This window comes from Octodon degus, unplaced genomic scaffold (assembly GCF_000260255.1).
Source record: "Octodon degus isolate 3935 unplaced genomic scaffold, OctDeg1.0 scaffold00147, whole genome shotgun sequence".
NCBI classification, from domain to species: Eukaryota; Metazoa; Chordata; class Mammalia; order Rodentia; family Octodontidae; genus Octodon; species Octodon degus.
This window is the reverse complement of record NW_004524723.1, coordinates 5,211,788-5,235,860: the sequence shown is the minus strand read 5'-3', so window position 1 is coordinate 5,235,860 and position 24,073 is coordinate 5,211,788. Positions and strand designations below refer to the sequence as shown.

Here is a 24,073-nt window from a genome sequence, read left to right as displayed (position 1 = left end):
TGAAATAGTAAACATTTCTCTTGTCTTTCCTACATGACCTTATCATGGAGCTACCAGCAAGTACATGAGAAGTCTGGTCTAGAAATAGTCCCCTCCATTTGTTGTAACAGCTAGAGCAAGAGGCTGTGAAGTAATCTTGCCAGAATCCAAGTGAATGAAGTGTGTAGGTTTAACATCACTTTACAGGTGACGCAGGTGATACAGAGGAAAATGTTAAGTTATACCATTTGGATCAGCAGAAGAGTAGATGCTATAGGAAAATGATCATGTATCTTTCGTGAATACATTGTACAAAAAGAGAGAGGGAATATTTAAGAGACATTAACAAATTGCAATGTATTTGGATCCTGATTCAAACAACTAAAATTTTCTTTTCCTTCCTTTCTTCTTTCTTTTCTTTCACTGTGGGGATAGACGCAGGGCCTCACGTGTACTAGGCAAGTGATCTACCACTGAGCTGCACCCCTGATCCCTCATGCTAAAGTACAGATGGCATGATATGGATGACATTTGCTTCGAAGTGATGAAGGACAGATAAGTGGGGGCTACAGATGGAAAAAAGTGATTGTGAGCTGATAATTTTGTAAGGTTTTAAGCTGTTAATTGAGTATACAGTGTTCATGGTACTGTTCTACTGTGTGTGTGTGTGTGTGTGTGTGTGTGTGTGTGTATGCAGGCAATTTTACATGATAAACAGCTGCATTTGTTCATTTGCTTTAAGAAACATGCATTAGGGCTGGAGAGATGGCTCGGTGGTCTGAAGCACCTACTTAGAACAAGCTTAGCAAAAGCATCAGGGACCGCGGTTCAATCCCCCAGCACCACATGCCAGCCAGCCCTGCCCCCTGGTGGGCTGAGCTGGTCTCTCTCTCTCTCTCTCTCTCTCTCTCTCTCTCTCTCTCTCTCAAATAAATAAATAAATAAATAAATAAATAAAAAAAAAAAAGAAACATGCATTAAATCACACATTGGAAACTCCATGTGTAAGGCTTACATAGGTGGTGGGTCCTTCTTAGGGTGCCAGTGGGTGCCTTTGCACTGGGAGACTCTGCCACACTGTAGGATTCCCCCCCCCCAACTCTGAAGAAAGTGTCTCATCTCCTTCACTAGGACAATGTGATGGAACAGGAGAGCTGGATTCCAACCTCTCCCTTTAGAGAATTTTAATCATATCCCTTAATACCTGATACCCCGATTTTGGAGCCCTTCTAAAGACTTAGCTTGCTACTCTGCCACACTTCTCTCTGTAAGCCAGCCTGCTTTGTAAGTTAGGGTGATCCCTCCATCCGCTTTCCATCCTGCAGAAAGCATTTACTTTCCTCTACTGACATTTCTGCTGACATTCACTCTGTTATTAAAGTTATATTCCTCTTACAATTTCTCCCTGGGTTTTCAGTGGGGTTTTGTGGAGGAGTAGAAATAGACTGCTTTAAACTAGAACAGTCCTAGAAACCCAATGGTTGAGGCTCTTTAGAAACAGAGTAGCTGTAAGTTTTTCATGCTGTGGGAAAAAGCAGACCAGATGGCCCGCATGGGTCAGATCAGAGGTCTCCTTGTGCATTCAGCAACTCCCTTGGGCAAAGGGGAGCCAGGGATGGTAGCTGCATCAACACATCGTCTGAGCATTGTGTCTATCGCCTGGCAGTATTTAAACTTCAAGCTCCAAGCTCCCAGATCCAAGCTTGGGGTGTGGGGTACAGAGACAAACAAGCTGGAAGAGAGCTCAGGAATCACTCCAGTGCCTGCCCAGGCTCACACAGCCTCAATTCCATGTCCTGATATGCATGTTCAGAGCACTTCTCCCGTCTGTGCTTACAGGACATCTGGCACTGTGAGATCATAACTCTGTTGCCATTAGGCCTCCAGCCACATCATCCCCTGGAACTGCCCAAGCAAAGGTTGTTCATGAGCTCCCTATTGCCAAATCGAACGTGGCTTGTCATGCCAGTCCTCTCAGTAGCCCCCAAAATGTTGGCCACTTACCTCTTTTTAGAAAAATGTCCCAAGACTGACTGATCATTGGAACCCTACCAGATGAGCTGTTCCAATTTCCTCTGCTCACCCCCAACCCACTGTCCCAGACACACACAGCCCCATCTGCCTGGGACTGGAAAGGAGTTAGGCATTTCCATTGCCCTTAAGGAATAGCACTTTGTGTTCATTGTTTAATAGGGGTTGGGTACTTAGAGGGCCTGGTTAATGGGTGTTGCTTTGCATAAACTGTTTACATTTAGATTTATCTTTAAAGAATGTTAATTATTTAAACTATCAATAAAACATTGAGTTTTATATTTGCTTAAATCATACCCTGGAGCTAAGTGGGAGGCTTGCTGGCTCCATAATGGAAGCCTTATAACCCAGTTGCATTCCTCTGCCTGTCAGAAAAGTGGTGCATCTCCCGTGTAACCCACAGTTGCTGGTTAGCCACGTGTGAGAGTAGACACAAAGGACTGAAAGTTTAAAAGCAGGGGCCCAAAGGGGTGATGGACACCTGTAATTCTAGTTACTTGGGAGGTTGAAGCAGGAGGATCACAAGTTCAAAACCAGCCTGGACAACTTAGTGAGATCCTATTCCAGAATAAAAACTAAAAAGGGGTAGGGATAAACTGAGTATGGTGGTCCACACTTGTAATCTCAGCACTCTGGGAGGTTGAGGCAAAAGGATTTGCAAAATCAAATCTACCTGAGCAATTTAATAAGACCCTGTCTCAAAATATTGATAGAAGGGCTGGCGTGATAGCTCAGCAGTCTAAAGCACCTGCTTAGGCAAGCTTAGGCAGATGCAAGGGACCACAGTTTGATCCCTGGCACCACATGATCCACCAGCCCTGCCTCAGGATGGGCTGAGCTGGCAAAAAAAAAAAAAAAAAAAAGAAAAGAAAAAAGAAAAAAAAAAGAATATTGATAGATATACAGACAGACAGGCAAGCAGACAGACAGATAGGCAAGCAGGCAGACTGGGGATGTAGCTCAGTGTGAAAGCCCTAGGTTTGACTATTATAAATAGCTAAGCTAAGCAGAAATATTATAGGTAGTCAGATAAGGCCAGGCCTTCAAAAGAGCCAGGACAAAATGAAACACATTGCAACTATGGCTGGAGATGCATTTGTTGGAGACCAGGACTCAAAATAAAGATGAGATGACTAGGCCTGTATACTTCCTCAAAGGACAAACACCAGGCCAAATGAAGCCTCGATAGACATTAGTCACCCTGGTGGGTACCAAGGCCTCTAGACCCATCATTTCCTAGAAAAAGTCTTTGTTCTTTCCATGAACTCTTGTTACATGATTTGTTTTCCCACTGCATCAGTATTACCCGAGTGTCTATTCTTGTACCCTCATTGGTTAATTATTGCTGTAATCCACATCATACCCATATGAGTATTGCTCTACAAAATGGGGTCCTTGGCTGCCCATTTGGGCCCTCCCTTGTCTCTCAGGAATTATCTCTGTCTCAGTACATATCTTCCTACTCTTAACCTCCATTATTGCTGGAATCCATTCTTCAATTTTTAGAGAACATAAACATGATATAAGAAACCTAATGGCTAGGGATATAATACTTTCATATTTCATCTCTTGTATCATATTTGGTAACAGTACCACAAAGCTAAAAACAAAACAGGGATCACAAGGGCCTAGAGAGGGCAATGGCATGGTACTGGCTAAAGTTTGTCACTTATGGTCAAAAGCTGGGCTTTCTCCCCAGGCAGACAGCAGACACTTGAAGTTACCCTGAGCACCAGAGGCCAGGTCTGCAACTGCCTGGGCAAGTGGATGCTAGGCAACCAGCCCAATCTCTTGCTTGTTCTTTCCAATATGGCCAGATAGGATGGTGAGAAGGTGGATATAAAGTGTTTATTTCTCTCCTTGATTCTGTCAGAAGAGCCTACTCTGAACCTCTGAGGTTAGGCCCCTAAGAGACTCCATGGAGAAAAATGGCAAAACCAGTCCCTGGTGCTCTTGGGGCTGGTTTCCTGAGCCTTTTGGGAAATCCTCCTGATGCTGAGCTCCTTCCCCAAGTGGCAGCTATGGGACTACCATAAGTGTCTCTCTTTTGCTGAGACCAGATGACATTCAGCTGGGTGAACCAAACCCTAGGCCTTGGTCACCATGCAGAGGCCTAATACCCGATAAGGCACATCACCAAAGCCTGGGGAGGCCAAGCTAGCTGGGCTGCATCTACAGACATATCCTAAAGCAGTGGTTCCCAAACTTAGCTGTGTACTGGAGTCACGTTAGAGTTTTTTGAAAACCCCATTGCTCAGGTTAAAGCAAGAGCGACTGAGGCAAAATCTCAGAGGCACCAGTCTTTGTAAAAGCTCCTTGGTGACCCTGGTGTGCAGCTATGTGAGGGCCAATGGCCTAGCATCAGGTACCCTCTCCAGGTCCCCAGCTGTGCAAGCCAGAAGCCTGAATGTCCCCCTTGGTGCACGCATCACTAACTCCTCCAACGCTGCAACCTCCCCCACACCAGGACCACTCACACACAGGAGACAGTGTGCAGATGGCCTGGCACTGTGCATGCTGAGCCTGCATGACCCTGCCACCTTTCCGCCTTCCTTGCATCTTCACTGCCAGTGCCTTCCTTGAGGCTCACTATCACTCGCCTATACACCTGCAGTTGCCTCCTTCCTGGCTCCTGCGCCAATGTAGTCTCTGCACGGGTCAGGTGATCAAGTGTGCTAATGTCATTTCTGTTTAAAAGTCACTAGCAAATCCTCATTGCCTTTTAAAAAAGATCAGCTCCCCCTAACTCTGCAATGAAGATCCCTACCCTCAGCCACAAGGTGGCCTCTGTCTCTTTAGGCCTTGTCTCTCACCCTTACCCTATTTATAGTCTGATTTGGCCCCAAAGTGCTGTGTGTTATTTTGTGCCCCTGTTCTTTCCCCAAGCTGCCTAGCAAATACATGCTTTGAGCTTGGCTCAAAGATGGCCCCTCTGGGAAGCCTTGGCAGACTCTGCTGTGCCCAGGGGACTCCTCATGTCTCTAGGCCATCTTCTGCCATGCAGCTTCCCACAGCCCTGCCCTTATTTCTGTACATCCATCTCTCCTCTCTTGCTAGCCCCTCTACACTGCCCTGAGTCCTTCATTTGCCGACCATGGAGCCAAATAAAAACCAACAAATCCCTGGAACTCAGGTAGAACCCTGGCTCCTCTTCCTCCCATGCACTTTCAGTCTCCTCTGCACTGGCTTTCTGTGGCCCCAGCTGTTGTGCTTGGCATCTCGGCTTTGCTTCTGTGGACATGAACTAGAATTTATGCTCTGGACTGGCTGCTTGTGACCATGCTACAAGACTATGGCAGGGGCTTGGGGAAGTTTCTCTGCCTTGCTCCAGCCTGGGTCCCAGGAACATGCCATGTGGCTCCTCTCTGGGAAATGGAATCACATATGATCTCCTATGTGCATGTTCCTTGAAGCCAGAGAGTTTCACCTTTGGAACTTCAAAGTCTGATGCCTTGTGTAGGACCAGCCCTGGCCTTTAGGAAGCATTCACAAATTTTTAAGGGATGGGCAATTGGATCAACAGGTGGTTGGCTGGTGAAGGTGTGGACAAATGAACAGACAAACAGATGAGTGGCATTTTCTTTCAACTTTCTGTAGCTCCTTGTGACTCTTTGCTAAGGGGCACACCTTTTCCCTTCTCTTATACCTCCCCTCTGATGGTCGGATGTGATGGTTAATGTTGTCTTGATTGGATTGAGAAACATCTAAGAAATAGTAAAGCACATTTCTGAGCATGACCAAATGTGTCTACAAGGGTATTTCCAGAGGTGATTGGCATGTGGGTTAGGAGGGAAAAGACATGCCCTGAAGGGGGCCTGCACAGATCCCCCATTTCTAGCCACTCTGAGGGGAGCAGTTTTGCTCCCCCTTCCCTCCCACCACGATGTACAGCCGCACCTGGGGCTCTCATAGACTGCAAGCTCAGAGAAGATGAGCCCAAATAAATCTTTTCGCACTTAAATTGCCTTTCTCAGGTATTTTGTCACAGTGACAAAGAGCTACCACACCAGACAAGAGCTATAATGGCCCCTGGGGCTGTCACAGACTCACCAACGAGGTGTTCTCTTCTCTGTCTGCAGCAGTGAAAAGTTAACCCTAACAGACTGCGTTAGACTAACTCCTAATTCTAATTACACTCCTCTCCCCACCCAGGACTCATTCCTGGAGGTCAGAGACTCTGCTCTTCCTATACCTGCTCAGCTGTGCATGGTGCTAAGTGCTCAGTGAATGCTCTGTCAATGGGAGATAAAGGTGCCCCCTAGACGCGAAGATTGAGGCTCGCCCCTCATTGAAGAAGAGATGGATGCCCCTTTTCTAGAATGTTCTGCCTCTGCAGAGATGGTCTGGCATCTATTTCTGAATCTGAGATAAATGTTCTAGATCAGGGAGTCCCATTACAAAACCTCTCGGAGCACTTAGGGAATTATGCTTGAGGAGTCTTTCTTGGCAGCGGGTGACAAATCAATCACAGCTCAGTGAACATGCTGAGTTAGAATAGGGTCACGCAGGCCAAGGAAAGAAAGGTGCCACAGACACCCTTTCCCTCGTGGCCCACTCTGAGACCTTCCTGTGGACTTGGACTCTGTACTTAGAGTTATAAGCCCCCCTACCCCACCCCTGAATCTTCTCAGTTTTAGCCCTGAAAGTTCTGCATTCTGCAGAAGCCTCAGTCCCAGGCAAACAGGGACAGTCACTCCAGTTACTACAGTCTGGTGCTCTTCTCCTTTCCTTGCCAGCACAAGGAGAGAGACCCATGTGTCCCTGTGCTTTCAGGTGGCTGCACCCTACTTCCAAGCATCTCCCCAACTGCAGCCTTGATAGCAGTATCTGACATCTGAGTTCATGGCCGGCCAGAAGAGTCATGCTTGTCCTTGGGGCAGATTTGGAGCCTCATTGCTCTGGTCGTTCTGACCCCAACTTCCAAATACAGGCAACCGCAGGAGGGGCAGGGAAGAAAAGAAAATGTACCTGAAGGAGGGAGACATTGGCAAGGCTGAGTCTGAAGAGATAGTTCCTGCAAAGACAGAAACAGAAATCATAAGCCAAGCTGATTCTGCAGGCAGGACCTCAGGGTGCCAGGACTGGGCACTGAATGCACAGGGCCTGGGTGGGCTGCCCCCTGGAAGGACTTGACCTCCATCAGCTCACTTAACCTTCATATAATGCTGCCCAGGGGACTCCTCATGTCTCTAGGCCATCTTCTGCCATGCAGCTTCCCACAGCCCTGCCCTTATTTCTGTACATCCATCTCTCCTCTCTTGCTAGCCCCTCTACACTGCCCTGAGTCCTTCATTTGCCGACCATGGAGCCAAATAAAAACCAACAAATCCCTGGAACTCAGGTAGAACCCTGGCTCCTCTTCCTCCCATGCATTTTCAGTCTCCTCTGAAAAAAACCTCCATTTACAGATGAGGAAACAGGTTGGGTCAATGGCCCAAGCCACAGAAGTGCAGAATCAAGGAGTTGGTACTAAATTCACACTTCCTCTTCACCATCCCCTGCTCTACAGCCTGGCCAAGCTGGCACCGCTAGGGAGAAAATGCTGATCCCACAGTTAGACAAAAATTGCAGAAGCCCATTGCTTCGGCTTAAGCAGTATCACTGGATCCCAAAAGACCTAACAAAAATCAAACTGGAGTCACCCATGCTAAAGTTACCTATCACCAACTCAAAACTGACTTTCAGAGAAATCAGGAGAAAGAGAGAAGAAATTTCCCAAACAGACTAGTTTCGTTGGATCCATAGTGAGATTCCCCCTTCCTCAAGTCATTCACACAATGTAAAGGTAACGTGAAGAAATCTGAGGTTAACCAAGCATTATTTTTCTCCTGTTCTGTCTCCACACCCTCGCCTTTCCTAGGAAAGTAACAACCCATCTGCTCTTTGCCTTTTTGTTTCTGTTTTCTTCAGCCCTTCTCTACAAAACCAATCTCTTTTGCTCAGCACATTAGATCACTTACTCTACTTTATGGAACGAAGTGTTGCTGGATTCTAGAATCAAACATAAAGCCAGTTAAGATCCATACACGAAGCTAAGGTGTGGTAATTTGTCCTCTCACTCCACCATTCCTAGCCATGGAACCAGCTTCGGCTAAAATTAGCTCTCACAGGGACTAGCAGGGACTCAGTGATTCCCACCTCCCTTCCTGAAATTCATTTGCCTCCTTTCCTATGATAGTCAGAGACACCCTGAGTTGTCCTCCTCTCTGGATCCGACCACACTGTCTCCTCCACCCAGTGACCCCGCCCTCCACTCTGTGATGCCTGTCCCCCAAGCCCAGCTCACACAGCCGTGCCAGGTTCCTCCTCCTCTAATACTGCTCTGCCCAGCAGCCAACTGCTCATCAGCCTCTGGTAGTCCCAGAGAGGGCGCTGCTGCCCATAATCCCAGAACACAGTGAGCATCGGGTGTCACTTGCTTGCTTTGCGTGGACTCAGAACCCAGAAACCTTGATGGTGGCTGGGTCACAGTGCCACGGGTAAGCAATGCCCCACTCACAGGGCAGAGCCTGCTGCAGAGGCAGGCAGAGTTCCGGCTTGGGCATTTCTGGGCCGTCTGTGGGCCTCAGTGCCTGCATCTGCAAAATGGAGAGCGAATTCAAGTCTGCCTTTTTTATTGCCAGGCCCAGGAAGTCACATTAACATCTGCTGAATTAATGACAAGCAGATATAAAGCTTTGCTTTTCCTGGAGGGTCTTCTTTCTTTCCTTCTTCTATCTTCTTTTGGCTTCTTTGAGTTCCTGAACTTTTTAGGAATAATTATTTTAGAAAGTTCTGGCCTATCTCAGCTGTGCTGGGAAGAGAAATGAGAGAGAAGTCAGGGAATGGGCCAGAAAGGGAAGGAGGGGCCTTGCTGCAAGAAGCCAGGGGCCTGGGAGGAGCACCACAGGCCCCAGCCTCCTCTCCTGGCTCTGGCTGCAGGCCGGCGTCTCTGCAGTCCTGGGCCAGGGAGGCCCCCCCCCCCTGTGACCTTGGCTCCAGGCCTGTACCGTCCTTTCCCGCCTCCTCTTCAGGTCCCTGGCAGGGCTTCCCTGCCCCATACTTCTGGCCTGAGGACAGATGGGCTCCAGCTCATGGCTCGTCCCCAGCTGTCTGCTCAGGTAGTGCAGGCATCTGCTCGCAGCTTTAACAAATTAGGGGAAGCATTGCATCACTGGACTCGCCTGTCTCCCATCAAAAGCCATTCATCATATCATCTCAGGGGGCTCCGCTGGGAGCCAGGAAGAGAGAGCAGAGACTGCAGCCAGACCCACCCCTATGTCCTCAGGGAATAAGGCGGGATTGGAAATGGATAAGAAAATTTCTCCAGCCTGAATTCCAGAGGCCCAAAGGGGCCCAGAAGGAGAAAAAAATCATCAGCCAGAGAAAGAGGAAGGAAAGTGCCTTAGAAAAAGGAAGAGAGAGGACCAGGGAGATAGCTCAGTAGAATAAGCACTTGCCTGGAAAGTGCAGGGTCCTGAGTTCAATCCCCCATACCACCAAAAGAAAAGGAAGAGAAAACAGTAGCTACAGGCACACAACACTGGCTCTAGGGGCAAAAAGGACAGTGCAGAAGGGACTTCCCCAACTATTGGAGGGCTGCCTCAGGCTTGAGGACCCAGGAAAAGTGTGACCTCTAACTGTGTGAGGGAACCCTCCCAATGCAAAAAACAGTCATACGATTATACAGGAGGCCCTGGAGGGTAAGGGGGACCAGTGTGACTAATCTTTGTGAGCTCAATTTCCTGGCCCATAAAATGGGGTTCATCATAGAACCTCCCTCCTGATCTCCTACACGTACTAGCTTATGCACTGCATGTCTAATCTGCCCCGTATACCAGCCGAGTCCTTTACATAGATGGTATGTGGCACACACAGGCACAGAGTCAAATTGCTCTCAAGGTTCAGAGTAGGGTCTTCAGATGCCACCTTTTGGGTTTTAAAAAATGCATATGTAAACGGCTGAGATCTGAGCTGGGTGGAAGGACAGCTTGAATATCAGTTTCTGGGTTATAATGTGCTACAATTATGCAAGATGTGACCACTGAGGGGTGCTGGGTGAAAGGTATGTGGAATCTCTGCATGGGATTTCTCACAACTGCAGGTGAATCTACAATCATTTCGAAATAGAATATGAAGACAATTACTCTCTTTACTGAAAAATAAAACTCATACTCCTCAATACTTGCATATGTGGGAGGCTGTAGGCTGTGCCTCCAGGGAAGGGGCTTGCTTGTGTGAGGGCGGCCCTGATTTTCTACTATATACTCTTAAAACTTTTGAATGTTATACCAATAACACATAGGGCTGGTGCAAAATAATCAGCTAATTCAAAAATTTTAAGCATAAAGACAAAATGTTTGCAGCCTCAGCTTCCCAGCAGCCCTGTGAGGTTAACAGTAGACACTGTAATCCGGATTTACAGCAAACAAACTGAGGGAAAGGTTGAGTTTATCCAGAAGGAGAACCCAGCTTATCCAATCCTACTCCCTTTCATACAGTAAATGAAGGAGTGAAGACACGAAACAGGGCCAAAGGGCAAGGACAGCCAGTTACAGGCACAGCCTGGAGGTGCCCACTGCAAGGTGCCCAGTGACTCTGAAGGCCACTGAATGGAGACTCTGGGCTGGAGGGGAGAAACTACATGTGTACCCAGACAGCAAGACACAGACCAACCAGCAGATGAAACCCCAGCCTGAACAGTCATGTGGAGGGCTTGATAAACACAGGCGCATGTGTGTGGGGCGGTCCAGTCTCAGTCGCTGACTCAAGAGGCCAGGGAAGACTCAAAGATCTACATTTCCAACAAGTTCTCAGGAGGCATAGGAACTGCTGGCCCAGGTATAGACTCTAAGACCGCCAGATAGGCCATCTTTGGGTTCCCTTTCGACTTCAGATGATGATCTGTGATCTTGTGAGGAGGAATTAGCTCCTCTGACTCTGTCCTGGAAAGTTTCACAAGTCCTCCTAGTTGAATCAGGATCAGAACCGTGGGGTTAGGGGAGCAGCTCAGGGGGCGCTGGGGGAGCCTTCATAAAAGAAAAACATGGCTGGGCTTGCAAGTCACAGGCAGGTGACCAGCCAGCCAGCAGGGGGCGCCTGGGCACATTCTCTGGGCTGAACTCTGGGGAGTTCAGCAACTAGGCAGGTCCTGGCATCGCTACAGGAGCAGGGACAGGAGATGGCCGGCAGGAGTCCCTGCTTCACTACTGCCAACCACTGAAGAAGGCAACAGGCTGAGATGAGGAGGGGAAGGAGCACCCCTGCCTACAACTTCTACACAAGGGATAGACATTTGTTCATGTGTGTGCATGCACACAGACAGAGAGAGAGAACAGAGAGGACAGAGCCACGACACAGGTCTGCCTCAGGGTTCATACTGAATAACCTTCCCTCCACCCAGTTCTAAGCATCCCACCCTGGCCTTGACATCCCTGCAGCATTACCTGGCTCCCACGATAAGCTGATTCCTGGAGGGATCCAGAGCAAGCTGGGAGAAATCTCGGACTCCAGGGTAGGTGAAGTTAGAGACCCATGGCTTCAGATCTGGTGGAGGGAGAGACAGCCCTTTGGTTACTGTTGGGTCAGGGGCTCACTCTGGTGCCCCAGTATCAGACCCAAAAATAGAACTGGGGAAGCCAGAGTGCAGGGAGTAGAGGTGCTCAGGAGACCAGGGATCCATATTTCACCTCTGAAATCAGCCACCTATGTGACCCAGAGAGCGGTCACAGACTGTTGTCACTGCTTCTGCCAGGTGCTCTAGCTCAGTAGAGGGCTCTACCTTCCCCCAGACGTACAAAAGGAGCTTTGTAAGCACCTTGGTGCTACCAGATCCTCGGCAGCCACACCAATGTACAAGAACATGTCCTATTTGTTCTACTCCCAGATCATCCACCTTTCTCTCTGGACCTACCCCACCAACCTGCCATCATGTGGACTGGTGCCAACAGTCTGCTCACAAGTCTGGTTCCCAATCCTGCTCCTTCTACTTTATTTCCCACAAGGCAACTGAAGTGCTCTGAGACACACGTGTGGCTATGTCACTGTCCATCTTAGAGCCCTTCTCACCTCCCCAGGAAGTCTCAATTCCCACAACCCTGGGTTCTAGCCACACACTCCTCTCAACACAAATGCCTGACAATTAATTACTTAGTGATTGATTGAAAGAGTGAAGCTTCATCGTTATACTCCCTCAAATGCTCTAGCCCAGTCACACTAAACTAAACCCAACCATTTCACACATCCTCCAATCTATCTCCCAGGAGCCTGCAAACCTTTGTATTTCTGTTCTCCCTTGACAGAACAGATTGAGTCCCCCCAGCCCTACCTCCTAGGAGACTTCCCTGATTCCCCAAAGCAGGATTAAATATTTCACTGTTTTCCACTTTACTGTCATTGTAGCCCCATCTCAGGGTTTCTGATCTTGCTTCTTGACTCTCCAGGCTCAGCCTTACAGGAATGCACAAATAATCAGGATTTCAGGTAAGATTCTGTACACAAGGGAGGGACAGAGGACCAGCAGTCAGTGTCCACCCCATCTTTAGGGAAGGTCCTTTTTTAGCTAAACCCAAAGTGTTTTGAAGAGATTGTGTGGGCAGAGAGACCTCCCAAAGCTCTGGATAGATGGGAGTTGGCTGGAAGGGTACACCTGGGGCTTTGCACATCTTGGCCCATGCCTCCTAATAGCTCTGCTCAGCCCCTCTTCATGGAAGGAAACCAGCCCTGGAAAGGCAAGAACTGGGGGGCAGAGGAATTCCCATGCTCATGGGAGTAAAGAAGTGTGAGACTGTATATTCTCTCCCTGTGGTGCATAAGCAACTGGCTCATGCAAGGGCCAGAGGGCTGTGTGTGTGTGTGTGTGCAATCCAGGGGAAATAAATCATTGCTCATTATCCCTCCACTACAGAGTAAAAGCAGCCCTTCATTTCTGCACGACAGGCAAACACTTAATCGCTCCCTGGAGAACTAGAGGTTTTGTGAGTTGGATGTTTTTCAGAAAGCTGCGATATACATGATTTAAAAAAAAAGAAATTCTGCAGCAAAATGAAGCAAATTCCTTGGGTCTGCCCCTGCCCCTGCCCCCAGCAAGTTACCTATGAAAACAACTGTCACATACCCTCAATGGCTTGATGGCATTTGATCTAAGTCCCATGGGCAGGGTTTTATGCTGAGCCCAGGGCCACTGATGGAGAGCCTAGGAAGACAACATAACCCCCATTAGCTAAACTAAGGGCTCTCCTCCTCCAGAAGACCTCCTGGGTTCTAACCTCTGTCTCATCTTCTGTTGTCCCACATTCCTTCCACCCTTCCAGTTCCATTTACACTGTGTGCCCCTATTCTTCTGAATGAGCTCAGGTCTTTCCTGTGTGTATGCAGGAAGGGAGCGGGCCTTTTCCCTTCAGACTGGCTGCTCCTAACAGTAGTGGTAAGTTGTACTTTAATTCCCTCCTTCTCTGTGGCATGGGCCACCCCAGATGTGGGCTGCTGAAAAGAGGACAAAGGGCCATGATCAAGCTGAGTTTTCAGCAAGGTCCCTTCTTGGGGAGGAGGGAAGAAGAGGAAACACAACTGGAGCTCGGTGACAAATTGGAGGGTGGGGGTGGGAGGTCTCCTTCCAGTTTTGTCCCTGTCCCTTAGTCTGAAGGAACCCACTTGGCCTGGTGGAAGGGGCAAGGGGGAGAGATACGGCCGTGATCCTGGGGGCGCCTTGGAAAGGGAGCCAGTCTCATCTTATTAAACAGTCAACAGGGACCAGAGGGAAAGCTGTCTTTAAAACGCCAAGCACGTTCTGAGCTCCGTGTGCAGTGAAGGCTTTGGATGGCGACTTTAAGAGAAAAATGACATTCTCCATGACGCGCCTGTGATTTTAATTATAGTCAATTCAATTACCCACTTTGTGGATTAACCACCATGAGTGTTAACTCCAGACTGGCTTCTCCCTGCCACCTAGAAAGGACGTGCTGTCACCAGCAAAATGTGCTGGCCAGAATGAAACAGAGGGGGTCCCTTAGAAGAAAATCACAGGAGAAAATGTCACCTTTCAAAGCAGAAAACTGCAGGTCGATTGTGCCACTGGCAGCTCCTCTAGGGTATTCAGGGGTTATTCACAGATCCATCAGGTGCCAGGGGACAGGGAAACACATAGCTATGTATTGGAGCCCCCAGATCACTCAGAAATGAGGTGTCAGGTCTGAGGGCCTCCTCAAAGCAAGGATTGTTTTTTTCGTTAACCTGTGTGTGTGTGTGTGTGTGTGTGTGTGTGTGTGTATGTGGCCAGCTCAGCCCACCTTGGGGGCAGGACTGGTGCAGCATGTGGTGCCAGGGATCGAACCGTGGTCCCTGAGCTTTGCCTAAGCTTGTTTAAGCAGGCGCTTTAGATGGCTGAGCTATCTCCCTGGCCCCAGCAAGGGTTGGTTTGTGCTGGATTAATGTGACTCCTCTGGGACTCCGCACCAGCCCGAGTACAGTCCCTTACCCTGTGAGAACAGAGTCCCTACTGTGTGCTCATCAGCGCTAGAGATGTGGGGAGGGACTGATCTCTAGCAGAACCAGTCCTGGTGCCACACCAGCTGGCTGCAGGGCCAGAAGCAGGGACAATACAAGGAAAGTGAGTACCCACAGGAAATACTTCTTTATCTGCAGCCCTTATAAAAATGTGGTGAGGGCTGGGGAGATAGCTCAGCAGCATAAGTGCCTGCCTCACAGCATAAGGTCATGAGTTCAATCCCAGGTATAAAAAGAAAGGTAAAAAATGTGTTGAGCATAGCTTGTGGGAGACCCTGGCTTTCACCCCGAGTGTACGTGCACTCGTGCAGTGGCACACACACGGGTGCATGTGCGCGCGCGCACGTGCACACACACACACACACACACACACACACACACACGCGGTAAATGGCTAGGAATAACCAAAGCTGTCAGGACTGGGCAGGAGGTGGGGTTTCCTTCATTCATAAGAGGGTGATGTGGGAAGTCAGATTGATTCAATTCACACTAGAAGATCAAAAATGAACCAGGCCCTCAGGACCCCATCTCCCATCTCTCCCCTCCCCCTCCACCTAATTTGCCTCAGCACAAACTACCCTGGCTGAGAGGAAAAAGGGACAAGGGTCAGCGCTACGTGTAGTGCCCAGGGCAAAGCCCCTGGGAAGTCATATTCTTTTTTTTTTTTTTAAATATTTATTTATTTTTATTTATTACATTTATTTATTGTGTGTGTGTGTGTGGCCAGCTCAGCCCACCAGGGGGCGGGTCTGGCTGGCATGTGGTGCTGGGGATCGAACCGCGGTCCCTGTGCTTTAGCCAAGCTTGTTTCAAGTAGGTGCTTTAGACCACTGAGCCATCTCTCCAGCCCCGGAAGTCATATTCTGAGAGGAGCTGTCATAGGCTTTCAGCTTGAGGACAGCACTAAGAATCCTGTTCCTTCTGTCCCCACACTGGGTCCTTCCCTCAGAGACTAGCACTCTGGGAGCTGTCAGGAGTCTGAGGGTGTACGCATGTTTGTACACGCTGGACATTGCTAATTTACTCTAATCCACTTAAGCCTACAAAGTCAGAGATCCCCATTCAAACAAGACAGCTCAGAGCACACAGCTGAAAATCTTCCTCCCCAGAGAAGGGAGCCAATGTGCAGCTGGAAACCCGCATTTTCAAACCACCTCCAGCTTCCCTTCCACTACTAGCTCCCAGCTCTTGCCTAGCTTCTGCCTATCAAATCCCTTGCCTGCCTCTCACTCATTGATTCATCCTTCTGCTCTGGTATCCACCTTGGCCCTCCTCACTAATCTTGTGAGGCAGGACAGGGTCACACAGCCACTAGGCCAGGGCCCTGCAGGGTAGAGCATCTGATCCCAGGGCAGCGGAGTCAGAAGACTGACCTCGAAGCCTGGCTCTAACCAGTGTTTCCAAGCCCTAGGCCTTGGTTTTTCTGTTTGCAAAAAGAGCTGACAGTCTCCTCACCCTGTGTGCCCTCCCCGACTCATTAGAGGAACAAGCAGGCCAGTGTGGCTCACACTTGTGAACCCAGGACCCCGAGACCACATCTGCAGATGCTGTTGTGAGACCGCCAGTAGGTGTTGGATTATGAATTATGAATGTGACAACAGGGACCCTCAGGCTGATCAATAGGTCATCAGAGAGCATCCTGACCTCCTAGTATTTGTATTTTGTTTTATTTTTTGGATTAGCATCAAATGTATATACAAATTTAGAAATCCCAGAAAATTTATGTACCCTTTGGAATATGTCCAGTGATTCACAAATCCCACCTTGAGAAACACTTTAATAGGACAATCCCACGCTCTCCCTCAGCAGACAGTGGAATTACTAGTTGTCATTATGGCCTGTCTTACTGGGGTCTCCCAAGATTCCAAAAAGGGATGCCTACAGCCCACTTGGAATGGGAAGGAAGTCTTCCAGAGGTTGCTATGTACTTCCTAGTGAATGAGTCATCAATACTGTTCCCTAGTCATACAGAAGTCAAGAAGTGGAGCTTATACTTCTAGTTAGAGCCAAGACCTCCGAGTAGATCTTGGCTGCTGCCACCTAGGGTGTCCACAACTTCATTCTCTAGCAAAGGAATCCTAGTGAAAGACCAGCATTTCTCCAAGAGAAAAATGGACAACAGCCTGGAATAAATCATCTGGAGACAAAACTTAGACCTTTTCAGCCTACACAAGGGCCTGTTGTTTTTAAAACATCCATCAGAGGTTGAGTATCCTCACCAAACCCAGGGTCTTCCAGCATTCAGGAAGACTTTGCTGAGCTCTGGCCTGCATCCCTGGGCCTACCGAGTAGGAAGTACTCACCTTCAAAGGTCACAGTGGGGTGCTCTCTGAGAGTGCAGACTTGCTGCTCACCGCTGGTCTCACTGGAGACATCATGGGAGCTGGAGAGGTGGGCCACCAGCAGAGTGAGGCTGGGCGGCAGCAGCCACACAGCCAGGGGTCCCAGGACCACCATGGTGGACTCCTCTTCAGTCCTAGTTCCCTCCCAGATCAGGCTGCAGAGGAAACCTGCAAGGCAAAGCTCAGTCTCACCAGGTGCTATGTCCCTCAGTGCTTACTTCTCTCAGTTTCTCTTTGTGGTTGTCAACGGCTCCATGGTATTAAAAAAAATTAAATGTATATTGTATTTGTTGCTCAGAGTTTATTCTACTCTAGGAACACAAAGTTACTGATCATGTCTTGAAAGCTTATTTTTCTTCCAGTGGTATTCTGCACAAAACAGATAAGTTATAGAAACTTTTCTATTATTATCTCAAATGTTTTAAAATTAGTTTTAAAAATATAAGTGATGGGCTGGCCAAATAGCTCAGCAGATTAAAGCACCTGCAAGCAGGGACAGGGGCCGGGGGTTTGATCCCCAGGCCTGCCATGCTGACCCTGCCCCTGGGATGCACTGAGGCAGCAATTGAGACTGGGCATGATGGTACGCACCTATAATCCCAGCTCTTGGGAGGCTGTAGACAGGTGGATCACTATGAGTCTAATCTAGTAGTGAGACCCTGAACACCCTGTAGGCCCTTCCCTAAAATACAGAAAATAAATAAAAAAATAAAACAATACAAGTGGTATCTTAGAGATTTTAATAAATGGAACCAGTGAAGTCAGTAGCCATGTATAAAAAGAAAACCTTGTAAATAAGTCTAACTTAGACCTGACATCTCATGCTAGGAAAAATTTCTTTCTTTTTTTTTTTAAGGAAAAATTTCAACTGGACAAGAGATTTGAATGTTAAGGATAAAACTATAGAAATATTAGATGAGCATTGGGGTAGAATCTTTCATGCCTTGGAGTGAAAAACCATGACTCAAAATCTAGAAACCATCAGGGAAAAGATTGATAAATTTGACTACATTTGGAACACAGATTTTTACACATCCTCCCTCCAAAAAAATAACAAGTAGCATCAAAAAGTAAATGACAAACTAGAAAAATTGTTTACAATTCACATTATGGACATGGGACTAATATTCCTAATAGATAAAGAATTCCTAGGGGTCAAGAAGACCAGCAATCCAGTAGAAAAATGGTTAAAGAACATAAATATAAAGAGGGTTTAAAATAATATGAATATTTTCCCTCATTCATAATATGAGCAATGCAAATTAACACTTAGACTGAGATATCACCTCACTCCTATCAAGTTAGCAGAAATCCATGCTAGGCAGTACACTGCTGGTGAGGATGAGGGAGAAGGATGCTGGCACATACTACTGGTGGGTGTGAAAGTGGCACAACTCATGTGGAGGGGAATCGGGCAGCATCTGGCAAAACAGCTAATGCACCTACCCTTTGACTCAGTAACCTAATTTTGGGAGTCGAGCCTTCTGCACCCCAAACTGGTACACAGATCAGTGTGGATCCTCACACTACAACAACTCTGGTGAGACAGATGAAGAAACTTGCAAGCCAGTGATTAAAGCCTCCTTAGTAATTTCACAGAGTAATTTTATAGATACTCAATCTAGTGTCCAAATGGTTGGGTCTGAGGTTCAGGCATAGCATTTGCCTAGTGCGTGCAAAATCCTGGGTTCCATCCTGAGCACCACAAAGAAAAAAAAGCCGAGAGAGAGAGAGAGAGAGAGAGAGAGAGAGAGAGAGAGAGAGAGAGATTTGACCTTGTACTTGCATACCGTTTTTCAATTCATTTTTCTGATAATTCACTTTTATTGAATTTTACACAAGTATCCATCTGTGACAGGTTGTAAATTGAAAAATCAAATGTGCTCCTTTACCACAGATAGTTGAGAAGCACAAATAGAGTTCAGGGGCACCTATATAAGGTGACTTATGTATGAGATTATTTGCTGTGACATTCTTCAAAATAATAGAAGAATGGAAGACAATCAAATATCTAGAAATAAAAGACTGCTTAAATAAGCTATGGTGTCTTTGTCATGAAATACTATGCAGCTGTACAAAGGATGACGTCTCTTCTATAATATTAGAGGTTGAGCTGGCTCAGGGACTCCCAGCCAGGGATGGGGTTAGTCAACATGGAGGCCTGTGTGGGCTGATGGGGCATTCCAGGGCTGAGTCTGAGGGGTCTCCCAAGGTAGAAAGCCAGTGAGAGGCCTCTGGGGCTCCTCCCTGCTCTAAGATATTTGCTCCTAATCCTTCTTCTCTTTTCCATTCCTAGCACTACTACCTTGCTCTGGAAAACTGCAGTAGGATTATTTTACTGACTCCTGTTTCCTCACATGTGTGAAATGAAATTATATCCATCACTGACTTGCTGCAAGGCTTCAAAGAAATAATCCAGTGACAGACATGGCCAGTCTTCCCTGCCCAGTTCAGTACTGCGGTACCAGTCTGGTCCCATAGCTTCTCTTCAGTCCCCTGGTCCTCAGGTACAAACACTGCATTCTCTGCCCTCCCCAAAGGGCTTGGCGATCATTCTCAGTGAGACCTTCTGGACGGGAGGCTGGAGCCAAATGCTTTGCAGATTGTCACTCTCGAGTTCTTTTCTGCCCTCATTGTTCATCTGCCCTTCTTGCATGTGGGCCTTGGCTCTGCTGTCCCAGGTTTGTTACCCACTGGACCCTTCCACAGTACTATCTCTGCCTCTCAAACAGAACCATAGCATACGTGTGTACAGGAGGGGAGGGCCAAAGGGTCAACCCTCTGAAGCCAGACAAACTGAGTTAAATCCCAGCTCTTCTTCCTACTGCCTATGTGACTCTGAGAAAAATACTGGGCATTTCCTTGCCTTGGTTTCCCTAGATCAGGAATGAAACAAACAAGAAATGCATGAGCAGCTGTGAGGATGAAAGGAGGCACGCCCTTCAAAAGGCATGGGATAACGTGTGGCAGGTCCTGGGTGGTCAGCTAGTGGGGGCTGCTCTGGAGGGTGTGGGTGGCACTGGAGACTTGGCTTCTGCCCTTTGTACTTCCAGGTCTGCCCTCTCATGCCCGCCAGATGGGTCTGCAGGGACTGCATCCAGGGCCTCCCTTCCCTCAGGTTAGGTGTGACCAGTGATGTGAGGAGGAGATGGCTGGAAGCTGCCTGCATTTTTTGCTTCCAAGCCACCAGAAATCACTCCCACCCTCCTGCCTTTCGAGCCTGGGTGGTACCAGCCCCTTGGTTTCAGCCTCAGGGTACCACACAGGGATGATCCATATGGTTCCCAGCTCCCTTCTCACACATCAATAAACAGCTCCTTTATTAAACTGCCCTCAGATCTACTAACTTGAGAGAACCATCTGCTTCCTGGGGGTCCCTGACTAATAGAATACCTCAGGAGAGATTACTCAACAAATATACAAATATCATACTTTCAGCTGGGGCTTTTGTTCCCTCAGCCCCTCAAGACATCTAGGGCGGCACACAACTGCCCTCCATCATTACTGCCCACCTGCCTCCTGCCCCACACTCCCCTCCCTTTCCGGACCTCTCTGCCTCTCCACCCAGGTCAACCACTACCCTCAGAGACTCAGCCTGCCTGGCACTCTCTGAGGCCTGAGCCTGAGCCCCAGGAGCCTGAGTTAGGAATGTGCCCTGGGCCCCCTTTCCCCCAGTGTTCATGCCTCAGAGCTCTTAAATTCTGCAGCAGAAGTCCCATTCTCATTACAGTTTTTATGTTAATATGTCCTGCAAGTCCTTCCTGAATCAATAATTGCTAGATTAATATCACTGCATCCACCTGGGCCCCACCACCACAGGTCTGCATGGCGTTTCAGAAGGGGAGGGATGCAGGGACCATGATGGAGGCAGGGAAGAGGGGAGGGCAGGACCTGGATCTAGGATCTGCTCTGCTCTTGTGACTTTCTTCAGGGAGGGAGGACAGAGGCAGAGGCAGAGGCAGAGGTACACAGGCAAGCACCAAGTCACCCTGAGACAGATCTGGAGCATGTCAGGGAGGCCACAGGAAGTGCTGTGTTCATATCAGCGCCCCAATTCTGACTCCTGCAGAGGCTCATGCACAGGCCTGACTTGCAGTCACTGTCAAAGACCTCCTCCTTGGCAAGGGAGCCATAGAGGGGTGCAATGCAGGGTCAGAGGAGCAGTTAGCAATAGGCTGGAGTATGGAGTGTTGATGGCCAGCACTGAGTGTAGTGAGCCAGGGCTTGAAGCTTTGAAAATGTCAGTAGAATAGTGGTGCAATATTAAACAAAGAAGAGTAGCCAATCTTCATACCAATGAGTATTAAAAGGTCTCACCTTTTGAGCAGAATTTTAGATACTTTTTGGATTGGGGCAACTTCCCAACTTCTGAGAACTTCCAATTCCCCATCTTGGGAAATCATCTTCCTCCACTCATGTAGGTCCCAGGAGCCTTTCACCTGCCATTTGATCCAGGGCACAGTTGCTTGCACTGAAGCAATCATGTGATCAAAGTAGACCAATCATTGTTTTCTCATAGGGTCATGTGATCAAAATAGACCAATCAGTTGTTCTCTCATCAAGGGTCAAGTCAGTAATTACAGAAGAATCTGGAAATGTAAATATGGGCCCTGAGAATGGGCCTCTTCAACCTGTCAGATGGTAAGACAATCTGAAAACAGACTGTAACAGGAGATAGCAGAAACTTGCTAGAATGTGGACAGCTTTCCCATTCTCAGCTCTGGCTGCTGCCTGAGGTCTGATTACATTCTACCTCTATAAGCTACTTCTTACCCAAGGCCTGGTAATAAAATTTCTATTTTTTCATGGAGTTGTATCAGATGAGAAGTTGCCCATAGGTGTTGCCCCAGTGTCTGTTGGTAGCCTTCCTCCTATCTAGCACAGCCTCAGCATCTGTGAGGGCTGGAGGCAATGTAATACAAATAAACCTCTCCTTGCCTTCCAGACAGAAGCTGGGCAGTGCATGAGGAAGTCAATGGCCAGTGCATGGAATGTTCCAAGAGGATTTTACTTCTTCCACAGATAGGATGGGGATGTTGGTTCATCAACCACCTGCAGTTGTTAAGTGATGGTTAGCTAAGGATGGTAGTGTGGGAGGGCAGGTGGAAGCTAGGATGATGACACAGAAGTAGCTCTATTGTGCTTACCTTCAGATTTCTTTTCCAGGTTTGTTCCTTGTACTTTCTTCTTCCCTCCCTCTCTCCTTGCCTTCCCTCCCTCCCTCTCTCCCTGCCTTCCCTCCCTCCCTCCTTCCCTCCTTCCCTCTCTTCCTTCCTTTCTTCCTTCCTTCCTTCCTTCCCTCCCTTTGTGCTGAGGATTCAACCCAGGGCCTTGCACATGCTGAGCATGCAGCATTGTACCATGACTTTTCTGTGTGCTTCCTATCTGGAAGGGAAAGATTACACCTATCTCTTAAAAATGCTATTGCAAAGATTAAATGAGTTTATTTGTCTAATGGGCTTAGAACAACACTGGCCACAAAGGGAGTATTGTATAAGTGCTGGATATTGTTGGAGGCTAATACTCTCCTAGCTGGTTTCAGCTTTTGTATTTCAGGTCTCAGTTATCATTAACCAAAAAATATTTCTATTCAATATAGTTTGTTTTATACTGAAAACCAAATATTTCTATGACAAATAAAATTTCTATTATAATACAAGTGTCTGATTTAATGTTGAAACAATCCCAGAAGAGCCATATGTGGCACGAGGCTGATTTTCCAGCAAGTTGCCTAGTACCATGGAAGCCCTGAGTGCCAAGAGCTCACACACCTGCCTGCGTATCTCAGATTCATCACTTGTACGTAAATTTAGAACCTCCTTGCTGTAGAGAGAACATGTGTGTGTGTGTGTGTGTGTGTACCTGCATGCATGCATGTGTGCGTGCTTGCGTGTGTGAGTGTGTGTGTGTGTGTGTGTGTGTCTGGGGAAGGAACCCAGGGCCTTATATGTGTTGGACAAGGGACCTACCGCTCAGCTATATCCCCAACTCTGGAAAGAACACCTGGCTGAGGGCAGGTCCACAAAGAGAAGTTGATTAGAACATGGAAAACCTCAGCCAGCTAGCATTCACTCATCTGACACCTCACTGGGTCCTTCCTGGGTCCATCAGACGGGAGCACCTGTAGAGCGGACGTGTAAGAGTGGAGGTCGTCGCGCATGGCAAGAGCATGGGCCCTGCTTTCAAGGAGCTTACATTCTAATAGGGGAGAGGAACTGTGTCCCTGAAGGAGAGACAGGGACCTGGGGCCTGAGCTCTAGAGGAGGAAGGAGTTACAGAAGGCTCACCTCTGCCCTGCTGTGGGGCTTCCTGTCCCTAGCACAGTGGCAGTGGCAGTGGGGTGCTCTAGGACTTAGGAAGGGAGGTGCTGCACCAGCTCACTGCTGCTATTTTGGGAAGCTCTGAGCCACAAGGAAAGCGTTCTGTACATCTTCAGCCAGAGCTCCCTGCCTTTGCTGACGCTGCTGCCCCAGTTCCCTGCAGTCAGGGCTCGCTGTGGGGTCACTGTCATGGTGCCTGGGGCTGTGTGGAGGAAAGCGTATGTGGGCGAGGGAGTGCCCGGCGCGGCGCGAAGGCAACTTCTTGGGGCCTGCTCATCTTCTCAGGCCTGCTGTGGGCCCCCTGCTTTCCCAGTGCAGATAGAGGGGAAAAGATCGGCTTCCTCAAAGGAAGTGAAATCTCAGAGTGACAGTGAGGCAGGATGAGAGAAAGGCAGGGAGCTCAGGCCAAAGTGACCCAGAGGCTCACGGAGCAAGGAGCCTCTGCCTATCTTTGCAAGTGTGTGTGTGTGTGTGTGTGTGTGTGTGCGCGCGCGCACATGTGTGAGGCCTGAATCCCGCACAGAGCCCAAAGCAGCCCCTATTGCTCCCCCTGCACAGCCGCGTCTTTCCCTATGTGCCAGAGAGGGGCTGCCAGGCCACCTGAGGCCCGCAGGTCAGTCGTCCTTCCATTCAGCCTGAGGAGGAGTGGGCACTCAGCTCCCCTGGAGCTCCCAGCCACCAGGGAGACCATAGCATGGTGAAACATCAGCTGGAAGCAGAGGCTGAGCTCGTCCCCTGAGGTAAAGACACCTGGGAACACTGAGGGAGACTGCTGGGCTGTCTGGGGAAGGAAGCCTGAAATGCCTGGTGCAGAGCACAGGTCTCAAAGAAACAGGTGGCGCTCTCCCCGGACTGAGAGACAGCACATGCAAAGACTTGGCCCTGGGCAGCATCAGATAATCCATGGTGCAGAGACAG

General features: G+C 48.5%; 1 protein-coding gene across 2 annotated transcripts in view; it reads right to left on the bottom strand.

Annotated features, from left to right (window-relative positions):
* The window catches only part of Sema5b (semaphorin 5B), a 113,760-nt gene that overhangs the window by 19,644 nt on the left and 70,043 nt on the right, over positions 1 to 24,073 (bottom strand). For both annotated transcript variants that reach the window (XM_004642185.2, XM_023702272.1), the window contains exons 2-4: positions 16,797 to 17,003; positions 11,436 to 11,535; positions 6,979 to 7,024 (exon numbers count right to left, since the gene is read on the bottom strand). In XM_004642185.2, coding sequence (XP_004642242.1) covers positions 6,979 to 7,024; positions 11,436 to 11,535; positions 16,797 to 16,950 — 300 coding nt within the window. In that variant the 5' untranslated portion in view covers positions 16,951 to 17,003. The remainder of the gene's footprint in view (positions 1 to 6,978; positions 7,025 to 11,435; positions 11,536 to 16,796; positions 17,004 to 24,073) is intronic.